This window comes from Symphalangus syndactylus, chromosome 4, assembly GCF_028878055.3.
Source record: "Symphalangus syndactylus isolate Jambi chromosome 4, NHGRI_mSymSyn1-v2.1_pri, whole genome shotgun sequence".
In the NCBI taxonomy this organism is placed as follows: Eukaryota; Metazoa; Chordata; class Mammalia; order Primates; family Hylobatidae; genus Symphalangus; species Symphalangus syndactylus.
The window spans coordinates 14,308,328-14,320,814 of NC_072426.2; the positions used below are offsets into that span (position 1 = coordinate 14,308,328).

The 12,487-nt window shown below is 39.5% G+C and overlaps 1 protein-coding gene across 2 annotated transcripts in view; it reads left to right on the forward strand.

Annotated features, from left to right (window-relative positions):
• ME1 (malic enzyme 1) overlaps positions 1–12,487 on the forward strand; it is a 228,281-nt gene that overhangs the window by 82,087 nt on the left and 133,707 nt on the right. For both annotated transcript variants that reach the window (XM_055274145.2, XM_063637819.1), the window contains exon 4: positions 10,599–10,674. In XM_055274145.2, coding sequence (XP_055130120.1) covers positions 10,599–10,674 — 76 coding nt within the window. The remainder of the gene's footprint in view (positions 1–10,598; positions 10,675–12,487) is intronic.

Below are 12,487 nucleotides of genomic sequence, written 5' to 3' on the forward strand. Positions count from 1 at the left end.
ATCCAGAGTAAGTGTCTATTCGAGTGAGGACAAACCTCTGTCCTTTCCGTGATGGAAGAGGTCCAGTATAATCAACCTGCCACCAGGTAGCTGACTGATCACCCTGAGGAATGGTACCATATCGAGGGCTCAGTGTTGGTCTCTGCTGCTGGCAAATTGGGCACTTAGCAGTGGCTGTAGCCAGGTCAGCCTTGGTGAGCGGAAGTCCATGTTGCTGAGCCCATGTGTAACCTCCTTCCCTGCCACCATGGGTACTTTGTTCATGGGCCCATTGGGCGATGACAGGGGTGGCTGGGGAAAGATGCTGAGTGGTGTCCACAGAACGAGTCATGTCCTATCACTTGATTATTAAAATCCTCCTCTTCTGAGGTCACCCGTTGGTGAGCACTCACATGGGATACAAATATCTTCACAGTTTTTGACCACTCAGAGAGGTCCATCCACATACCTCTTCTCCAAATTTCTTTGTCACCGATTTTCCAATCATGCTTCTTCCAAGTCCCTGACCATCCAGCCAAACCTACAGCCCATGAATCCGTATATAATCGCACATCTGACCATGTCTCCTTTGATGCAAAGTGTACAAGCAGTTGCACTGCTTGAAATTCTGCCCACTGGGAAGATTTCCCTTCACTGCTGTCCTTCAGGGATGTCCTAAAAAGGGGCTGTAGTGCGTAGCTGTCCACTTTCGGGTGGTATCTGCATATCGTGCAGAACCATCTGTGAACCAACCCCTTCTCTTCCTCTGTCAACTGATCGTAGGGAACTCCCCATGAGGCCATCAGTGCAAGCTAGGGGAGAGAAGACAGGGTGGCAGGAGTGGAGACCACGGACATGTGAGCCACTTCCTCGTGTAACTTACTTGTGCCTTCAGACCTGCTTGAGTCCAGTCACCTATATACCACTTCCATTTGATGATGGAATGCTGCTGTGCATGGCTCACTTTATGGCTACATGGGTCGAAAGCACCCAGTTCATGATAGGCAGTTCAGGTCACATGGTGACTAGATGACCCATAGTCAAATGTTCAGTTTCCACCAAAGCCCAGTAATAGGCCAGGAGCTGTCTCTCAAAAGGAGCTTATTTATCTGCAGCAGATGGCAGGGCCTTGCCCTAAAATCCTAGAGGCTGCCACTGTGATTCACCTATGGGGGCTTGCCAAAGGCTCCAAACAGTATCCCTATCTGCCACTGACACTTCAATCACCATTGGGTCTGCTGGGTCATATAGCCCAAGTGGCAGAGCAGCTGGCACAGCAGCCTGGACCTGTTGCAGAGCCTTTTCCTGTTTTGGACCCCACTCAAAACTGGCAGCCTTTTGGGTCATTTGATAAACGGGCTTGAATAATACACCCAAATGAGGAATGTGTTGCCTCTTAAATCCAAATCGGCCCACTAGGCATTGTGCCTTTTTCTTGGTTGTAGGAGGGGCCAAATGCAGCAACTTATTCTTCACCTTAGAAGGAATATCTTGACAGTCCCCACACCACCGGACCCCTAGAAATTTTACTGAGGTAGAAGATCCCTGAATTTTAGTTAGATTTATTTCCCATCCTCTGGCATGCAAATGTCTCACCAATACATTCAGTGTGTTTGCTACTTCTTGCTCACTGGATCCAATCAGCATAATGTCATCAATGTAATGGACCAGTGTCATATCTTGCAGAAGCGAAAAGCGATCAAGATCTCTCTGAATAAGATTATGATACAAAGCTGGAGAATTGATAACCCCTGAGGTAGAACAGTAAAGGTATATTGCTGGCCTTGCTAGCTGAAGGCAGATTTCTTCTGGTGGGCCTTATGGACAGGAATAGAGGAAAAGTCATTTGCCTAGTCAATGGCTGCATACCAGGAACCAGGAGATGTGTTAATTTGCTCAGGCAATGAAACCACATCTGGTACAGGTACAGCAGCTGCAGTTGGAGTCACCACTTGGTTAAGCTTACAATAATCTACTGTCATTCTCTATGATCTATCATCTGTCTTCTGCACAGGACAAATGGAAGAATTGAATGGGGATGTGGTAGGAAACACCACCCCTGCGTCTTTCAAGTCCTTGATGGTAGCACTAATCTCTGCAATCCCTCCAGGGATGCGATATAGTTTTTAATTTACTATTTAGGTAGAGGCAACTCTAATGTTTTCCGTTTGGGCTTTCCTACCATAATAGCCCTCACCCTACCAGTCAGGGAGCCAATGTGGGGGTTCTGCCAGCTGCTAAGTATGTCTATGCCAATTATGCATTTCTGGCACTGGGGAAATGACCATAGGAGGAGTCCAGGGACCCACTGTAAGTTGGACCTGAGCTAAAACTCCATTAATTACCTGACCTCCATAAGCCCCTACTTTAACTGGAGGACCACAATAATGTTTGGGGTCCCCTGGAATCAACGTCAGCTCAGAGCCATTGTCCAGTAGTCCCCAAAATGCCTGATCATTTCCCTTTCCCCAGTGCACAGTTACCCTGGTAAAAGGCCAGAGGTCTCCTTGCGGAAGGGTGGGAGAAAAATGCACTGCATAAATTGCCGGTAATGTAGTGGGGTCCTTCCTCCAGGGGATCTGGCCTCCCCTTCATTCAAGGGATTGTGGGTCTGTAAACTGGCTCAAGTCTGGAAATTGATTGAGGGGTCATGATTCTCTGTTTTTATAATTCAAATTAGTCTTTTGTCCATTCGACCTAGAAATTTTCAGATTGTATAGATTAAGCAGGAATGCAGTAGGTTTCCTATCAATTTCACTTCTAGCTCTACAGAAGTCAGACTATTCTGATTGCTGCTTTGCCTCTGCTGTCTATTAAGGTAGCTCCACTCACCTTGCCTTTGAAGGTTGAGTGTGGCACTTGGCCCCTGTCACCTCAGGATCCAATTATTCCTGTTGTATTTAAATTTTGTAGTTGAGTGACTGTAGTTCCCACATTAGATCTGACATGCAGAGGAGAGCAAGTGCAAGGCTTTTCAAAGATGTAGGTGCTGCCCTCACAAATCTATTTTGCAAGACATTGGTCAAGGGTATATCTTCTGGACCCACCCTACTGGGATGAGTCAGTATAAGTGACTAATCTACTCCACCACCCCAATATCCCTAAGCCTTTGGATCCCTCCCTCTACATTAAATCAAGGCAGATCAGGCATTTCCAGCTGACTCACAGTGGGCAATCTTTTAATCCAGATTTCAGCTAACCAAGCAAATAAACTATTAGAACTTTTTGTAACTCCCCGAGCTACAACATTAAATGCAGAGTTCCTATTTAGGGGCCCCAAATCAATAAATTCAGCCTGATACAACTCTATTTTCCTTCCACCATTATCCCACACCCTTAATAGCCACTCCTATGCCTGTTTTCCAGATTTCTGCTGATATAAATTGGAAAACTCAAGCAGTTCTTTTCGAGCATAATGTACCTCCTCAGGGGTCACACTTTCAACCTCACCTCTAGGGGCCTGCCGGGACTTTAGTCTAGTTATAGGTCTAGAAGCAAACAGAGGTGGGGGGTGGCTCCTGAGGAGAATCAACATTATCTTGAACGCCTCTGCCCAGCCCCCGCATTGTCTGGGATGTGAAGAGTGCCTCTGCCTGACCACCGCGTCTGGGAAGTGAGGAGTGCCTCTGCACGGCCCCTGCCCTGTCTGGGATGTGAGGAGCGCCTCTGCCTAGCCGCCCCATCTGGGAAGTGATGTGCCCCTCTATCCAGCTGCCCACCATCTGGGAAGTGAGGAGCGCCTCTGCCCGGCTGCTGTGCAACCTTCCAAGTGTGAAGTGACAGCCTTGTGTGTGATCTTTTCTGTCTTCCCCAAGTTTGCATTTTCGACATTAAAGTTTACTTTTTAATTAAAAGTTTAAATTGGAGAATATAAAAAGAAAAAAGAAAAGGAAAACATTATCTTGCCTGGCAACTGCCTCAGGGGAGGCCATCACAGTTGCCTCAGGCAGCGCAGGGTTTATCTCCTCAGACAAAGATGGAAAGGCTGATGGCAGCATGGGTCCAGGAGGGGATGTTGCCACTACTGGAGATGGGGAAGCTGTTCCTTCTGGCAAAAAGAGTTCATCACAGTTTACAAACTCAGTGTCCCCAGTTTCATCAGGGTCCTCCCACACATCCCCATTCCAAGTTGCATGGTCCCATTCTTTTCCAATCGATGCCCTCACTTTAACAGTAGACACCTGGCGAGGCTGTGCATGCACCTTTCATTGCAGGTCAGCCACTTGCACAATAAGAGCTTGTGTCTATTTTTCCACAATTTCAGCTCTTTCTCTACAGGAGATAAGACTCTCACTCTGAGCAATCTTAGCAGATTTGAGGCTCAGTATATGCTTCTGAAGCCAGAAGATAGAATCTCTGAGTTCATCATTTACTTTCATAACTTTGTCCACTGAACTTAGGAGCAACCAACCACCTTTATTATGGTCCTTGGTTTGCCACATAGGCTCAAAGGTATTAGGTATAGAGTCACTAAACTCCTTGCCTCTCATGAGTGATGAATCAGGAGTGTCAAATGCATTTATTTTGCATAATTCTGTAAACAGTTCACGCCAAGAACTATCAGTGTTTTCCATGCTATTAGAAGTAGAGTCCTTAGCATTTCGTGGTCTAATCATATTAGGCAGCCAACTCCCAAAACCCCAAAACCCCAAAACCAATGAAAGAACTCCATCCTTAATATTCTTTTCCGCTAGAACCACTCATTGTACCAAAATCTGTATTAGCCAGGGTTCTCTAGAGGGACAGAACTAAGTCTGTATTAGTCAGGGTTCTCTAGAGGGACAGAACAAATGGAATATATATATATATACATATATATATATGTATATATATATATATACACACACAGAGAGAGAGAGAGAGGAGTTTAAGTATTAACTAACATGATCACAGGGTCTCACAATAGGCCATCTGCAGGCTGAGGAGCAAGGAGAGCCAGTCCAAGTTCCAAAGCTGAAGAACTTGGAGTTCGATGTTCGAGGGCAGGAAACATCCAGCATGGGAGAAAGACGTAGGCTGGGAGGCTAGGCCAGCCTCTCTTTTCACATTTTTCTGCCTGCTTATATTGTAGCCACACTGGCAGCTGATTCGATTGTGCCCGCCCAGATTTAGGGTGGGTCCGCCTTTCCCAGCCCACCAACTCAAATATTAACCTTCCTTGGCAACACCCTCACAGATACACCCAGGATCAATATTTTATATCCTTCAGTCCCATCAAGTTGACACTCAGTATTAACCATCACAGTTGGGATATCTCAAAAGCCATAGAAGCCAGCTTGAAGGGCCTCCCTCTGGCAAATCTGGGACAATTTGGCCATCAGATACATTATATTTGCAATAGATTAAAACCTATTGAATAAGATAATAAACCATGAGCCCATACTGATCTGAATAAATTGAAAGTTGGATGAAGAAACAGTATACTTACAGTTTTGAAGAATCCTTTCACAAAATACTTGTTAAATACAAAGGTAAAAAAGAATGACTTTGCAGTAAAGAAGCCTGGAGGACACCACTTTAATCAAGTGTCAAATGTGAACATCATCACTAATAGGACCAGTCGGCAATGGTGCCACATGATAGTAAACAATAAGAAGAAGCCAGCATCACTTCTGTAATATTACTGTAAAAGATGTATAATCTCAATGTAATTACGAGCAAACAGCATGCAAACTCAAATAGAGGGACATTCTATAAAAACACTAAATTGTTCATAAGTATCAATATCATGAAAGTCAAGTAAAGACTGAGGAAATGAGATTGACCAAAGAGACCTGACAACTAAATGCTGCACAGCATTTTGAACTACTCTTTATTATGAAGGACAATATTGGAACAACTGGTGAAATGTGAATGATGTCTGAGGATTAGATGGTAATAATGTGTCAATATTAATTTTTTGGTTAAGATTATGTAGGAGAATATTTTTACTTGTAGGAAATGCATTACATCATTTGATAGTGATGTGGCATCATGTTGGCTATTTAAATCATAGTTCAGGAAAAAAACCAATTTTATCTAATGTACTTCAAAGAAGAATTCAAAGAATTTACTGCACTTAATGATCATATTGATCTATGCTTTCTTAACATTTTTTCCCCTTGACTTCCTTTGGCTTCAGAAACACTGGTTGTCTTACCTGTTAGATCATTTTCTTCTCAAAGGCCATTCTTAGTCACCTTATTCTTTTATTGTGGGTACTAATTTGTAATGTTTTTCCTTGGTCTTGTCTTCTTTCCCCTTAAATAATTTCTTCTATTTCTTTCAAGTCTAGGCATATCTATCCTAAATCTGCATCTTTATCCTAGCTATTTCCTGATCTTTAGACCTACATTTTACTTGAAGTTAGCTTTTTTTTAGTACTTCTTTTTCTGTCAATCCAGGCCTTTGGTATATAACTCAGCATTGGGTTAACTCGCAGGGCTCACTAATGCATACTCATATTTTGTGAAAAATGTTGGGTTTACTTTTCTTATTTCAAAAGATAGTAAAATTGGCTTCTGTAATGGAACAGAGGGTTATTAAGAAAATTTCAGAATGGCTACTATCTGTACTGATCTAGGATCAGGGTCATAACTTACCTCCAAAATGAAATACAAGTTTGATTACAGTAGAAAGTTGCATGTTATAAAAAGGTGAATTTTATCTTGATACGAAACAAACTTTTAGGGATATTATCTGAGATAACATGAAGAAGTAAGAATATTATCTCATCTCCCAAATCTGTTTTGAAGGAAGAGGTTATGAGAAAAGTTTGAACTATATATATATGAAAAAGCAGTCCATATTTTAAAATTGTCTCAGTTCTAACATGAAACAAGAGCAAAAATATGAGTATTCTTAGTTGGCATGTTTAAAATTAAACATTTTAAATGGATCAAGAATAACGGATGGTGAAAAGGTATTCGTTATAATTCCATTCATTAAAAAATATTGATAAATACCTTTCTTATTTAAACTTTTTTATTTTATAACTGTATATATGTATATGTTGAAAATTAATGTTTTTATGTCCAACTGTATACCAGAAAGTATGAGTCATTTCTGTGCCAAAACACTTTTGGATATCTCATTTGTTTTCTAATTATGAAGACATTTCAGGAAGTATTGCAAATAACTCAAATAGCTCTCCCAAAATGCTTGGTTTGGGTGGGACATTACAGGTCCTTTATTTGTTGACCTCTCTTCAAAAGTAATAATTCTTTCTATGCATGAATCTCTACTCAGTGCAAGAGATTTCAGGTGGCCAAATGACTCTTCTCCTGAAGCTGAACTCATATAATAAACATTGGCATTTAATTGGTGTTAATTTTGGTGTAATTCATTGTCTCTCTTATTTAAAAAAATGGTGTTTCCTGAAACCAGTGTTACTTGGAAAACCTTGGCTAACTAACAAGTTCCTGAGATATACTATTGGATACCCCAAAGCCCTGACTTGACCACTGTGCAAGCTATGCATGTAACAAAATTGCACTTGTACCCCCTAAATTTATACAAATAAAAAATAGTATATTGCCAAGAATGTCTTAATAATTCAACAAAAGTGCCTTCTTTAAAAAGTCCAAAAATATTTTATTTTAATTTTATAATTATTTATTGAGATCCTGCTGATTTTATAGGCTCACACTGGACTATGACAGGGATCCAAAAGAAATATATACCTTATAAAGAACTTATAATCAATTTTGAGAAACAAAATACATTCATATGAAACAGCAAGAAAACCATGAAAGGATATAATGTAGTGTCAGCTTAGTAAATTAATATTCTTGTTGAATCAGACAGTCATCAGTAATCTTCCTATAGCACTGACGTAATTTTGGGTTACTTAATGAGTCAGTATTAGTCTGGATTTATTTCATGTTTTCTGTGCTTTATAATATTTGATTATAAGAGCCTTATTTTTCAGCACTGAAGTCAGCACATATTGTTGGATACATACTGCTTGCTAGCACACTTATAGGCATCAGGATTACAAATGTAAGCAAAATAGAGATTCTTTGTACTTAAGCACCTTACTGCTTTGTGTGTACATATACTCTGGGTGATGATGCCAGGGAAGACACAGACAGTTAACATTTGAATACATAAATAAATAATTCCAGATATTTTTAAGTATTATGAAGGTGATAAAAATGTTGGGGTGGAGGTGCACTGACTACTGTTATCAGAGAAGGCCTGTCTGAAGAGCCAAGATTTTAGCTGAAGATTGAATAATGAGAAAGAATTAAGTAGGTAGTTAGATTTATAGTTTGGAGCTCAAGGAGAGGTCTAGAGTGATGATAGAAGTTTGAGAGTCACTATTATGAACATGATATTTAAAACCATGAGAGGCCAAGTGCAGTAGCTCATGCCTGTAATCCCAACACTCTGGGAAGCTGAGGCAGGTGGGTCACTTGAGGTCAGGAGTTCAAGACCAGCCTGGCCAACATGGTGAAACCTCATCTCATGTCTACTAAAAATACAAAAATTAGCTGGGCGTGGTGGCAGGCGCCTGTAATCCTAGCCACTTGAGAGGCTGAGGCAGGAAAATGACTTGAACCCAGGAGGCAGAGGCTGCAGTGAGCCAAGATTATGCCACTGCACTCCAACCTGGGTGACAGAGCGAGACACTTTCAAAAATAAACAACCAATCATGAGAATGCTTAACTTACATCAGTGAGTGTAGCTGGAGAAGACAGGAGTATAGAGCCCTGGAACAGTTCAACATTAAGAAGACAGAGCGGAGGAGGAGGCAGCAAAGGAACCTGAGAAGAAGCAGGTGATTAGGAGGAAACCTAGTCAAATGTGGTATCTCAGCAGCTAGAAAAGAAAGTGTTTCACAAAAGGGAAAACCAACAACGTCAAACACAGTCAAGAGGTCAAATAAGATGAGAGTTGAGAGCTGACCTTTGCCTGACCACTTTCTGCTCAAGGAAACAGATTAGAAAAATGGCTCATTTTAGGTCTGGGCAGAACATTTTCAAAATAGACCTGGAACATTTGATCATAACAGAGCAAGGAATCTATCAAAAACTACTCTAGACATGTCAAAAGGACTCAGGGGACAGTGTGAAGAGTCTTTCACTTGCTCAAGATGAGATAGTACGAATATCAATAAGGAAAATAACTATAATGGATTGAAACACATCAGATATGTTTAAATCCATGAGTTCAAATTGATCAAAAAAAGAAAACCAACAACAAAACCACACACACACACACAACAACAACAGCAAACAACTAAATGGAAACCTCCAAAGAAATTGAGTTAACCAGCTTTTTAATTTAAAAACCGATAAAGAGAATCGGGCATTTTTCCTTTTTCTATATCAGCCATATCCTTGGATACCCAAATAGTAGATGTAGTGAAATTTCTCTTTAAAGGGGTGTTCCAGTAAATACATAATGAATGATACAATTGGAATATCACCATTTTGTAATGCCAGATGAATTCGTGAATTTAGACATTTAGCAAAATAAGCTACTAACATCACAAAAAAGACTACCAAATATGGTGTGCCTTCTGATAACATCAACCTATGAAATGTCTTGTCCAAAAAAATTGAACATGAATCTGATTATGCTTCTAGATTCAATTTCCAATTACCAATTTTCCAAGAATACAGAAGAAAGATTAACATGTTAACCTATGTCATAGGGATGTAATTAGCCAAATCCATATTGAGAGAAACTCTGTCAGACAAATTAAACAATAGTGCCTATGGAAGATTTATGATTTGGTGATAAAACAATAAATTAACTATAAAGGATGTGATACCATAAAAGTGAGGATAGCGGTTACACTTAGAAGGGAAGAGTCTTTGGGAGAAAACCTGGGGATGGGTTTTGGGTAGCTGGCAAGATTCTGTTTAAATGAATATTATGTAGAAAGGTGGTTATCTTATAACAATTCATTAAACTGTATGTGGTTCTCTGTATCTGAGTTATATTTAACAACACTAGAGCAAAACTTTTAAATGAGGATAAGGCATTTACATATTTTAAATTATTTTAATTTGTGAAATTACTTGTTAAGCTTTTGTAGGAAATGGGAGGGGCAAGCAGTGTTAAAGACTTGAGAGTAAATAACAGAGTTGCAAACGGCAACTAAGATCACACATCAAAGAAATCAAGTGAGCTCCACATGAAGGAACTGCTCAGCATTGGTCAGTTACTTCAGGCATCTCTGACACATGTTCTCATCTTCATGTTGAAAATGGATTAGGTGGAATATACGTTGAAAATGCCTGTTTACAGATGCTTCATGTTGCTTTTCAAAGTGCTTTTATGTATATTATATCATGACAGATTCTAAATGAATTTGTGAGTGGAACTGATAATGGTATCTAAATTCTCTGTACATAAAAATAGTGAGTTTATTAATTTAAAAATATTTTAAAATATCTAAGAGAACAAACCTCCCTTTATTGTAGATGTCAATATATTATTTCAAGTAATTTCTCCCTTATAAGAATTCCTGCCCCTTATTTGTTTAAGGAAATAATGTTCACCAGTTTGATAAAAATTGAGATAAATTAAATTCTTGTTTGAAAAAAAATTTAAGATATTCGTGATAGCTTGACAGGCCTGAAATAAATGTAAACTATTCCCTTTTTTTTTTTTTTTTTTTCTGCCAGAGGTCTCTTTATTAGTATTCACGATCGAGGGCATATTGCTTCAGTTCTCAATGCATGGCCAGAAGATGTCATCAAGGTAAGTTACCATGTTTTCAAATATGGCAAATTTTTTCTTTTTTCTGTCCCATAAAACAGTTTAAAATATACTGACAATTCTCATGATAATAGGTAGCATTCATTAGTTTTTCTAGTGAATATCACCTAATTTATATCCCTTTGATTTTTACATAGTGGGTTAATTTTATTCTGATGCCATTTAGATACTAAGTTTTCCTATTATTTCTATCTAATTTCTTAAGTAATGATAAATGTTGAATATGTGATAGCATCTGAATTTCTTTAAGCAAACCCTTAAGTTCTGTCTGTTGTGTTTAATTATCAACTAAGAGGTATCCAAGGAGGCAAGAAAAAAAGTCTGTTAATTCATTTCTTTTATCATTATGACTTTAAGTAGTTCATTTAACTTACCTCTGTAAGTGAGCTAATGAAAATAAAAGTAATAATAGTACCTGACATTTGGTAGCGTTCTGAATGAGACTTTTTACATGGATTAACTCTTATAATAATAATGATTGAGGAAAGAGAGGCACAGATGGGTTACAAAGTAGCCTAAGATAGTGGTGGGAACTGCATGCAGGCCCCAGAGCTGGCCTCTGAGTTCCTGTCCTTAGACACAGGGCTCTGCCATCTTCCTTGTCTAAGAGAGGTGAGAAGTGTTTGTTCTCCCTTTGGTTCCCTCTTTCTTTTCTGTTGAGTGCCTAGCAACAACTTTGTGGTATCTTTTAGTACCAGGATGGAATAAATCAATGCCTTTTGGTGGTACAAAGGCACTTCAGCTATAACTTGTGAATGTAAGTCCGTTAATCATCTTTTTAAAATTATTTTAATTTTTTTAGAGACAAAGTCCCACTATGTTGCTCAATCTGGTCTTGAACTCCTGACCTCAAGCAGTCCTCCTCCTGCCTGAGCTTTCCAAAGTATTGAAACTACAGGTGTGAGCTACCATGCCTCGGTGATCTTTCCTATTTGAGACATTGTGCCTATAATTGATTAATTTGGTTCTCTAGGGCTCATGCTAGGAAAATGTGTAAATTAAAATGGTTTTTATTATGTCCAGTGTCCTCAATTTTTTTTTTTTCTTTCTCCACCTAAGTTGCTTCCTCAGCTTTTCTGCTATCAATAAGACCACATTATCCACAGATTCAGGTCTTAGAAACTACCCTAAGAAACATCTTAATTGTATAAAGCATAAATATCTGATCACCTAAGGATGTTTACTTTTAATCAGGAATCTAAAGGAGATTTAAAGAATCAACAAGTTGGCCAGAAGTGGTGGCTCAGGCCTGTGATCCCAACACTTTGGGAGGCCGAGGTGGGTGGGAGGATTGCTTGAGCTCAGGAGTTTGAAACCAGCCTGGGCAACATAGTGAGACTCCATTTCTAGAAAAAATTTAAAAATTAGCTGGAATGGTGGTGCATGCCTGTAGTCCCAGCTACTTGGGAGGCTGAGGTGGGAGGATCACTTGAGCCCAGGAGTTCGATTCTGCAATGAGCTAGCCTGGGAAACAGAGTGAGACCATGTCTCAGAAAAAAAAAAACAAAAAAGAATTAACAAGTCAATAGAGGAAATAGTTCTGCAGTAGAGAGTTCTAGTCAATATCCCTGTAATCATAACAACTAGGCAGTTAGCTATCACACCATATTTCTTGTTCTTCCAACTAGCTGATCTCTGCATCTTTACCTTTATTCATAGGCTACTTTTATCCTTTGGACTCTTATTATTGGACCCTTACTGACGTTCTTATCCCTAACTATGCCCTCTTTTATTTAAAAATCTTAGCATAGTGCCTGGCACATAGTAGGTATTTAGTAAACGGCAGCTATTGATT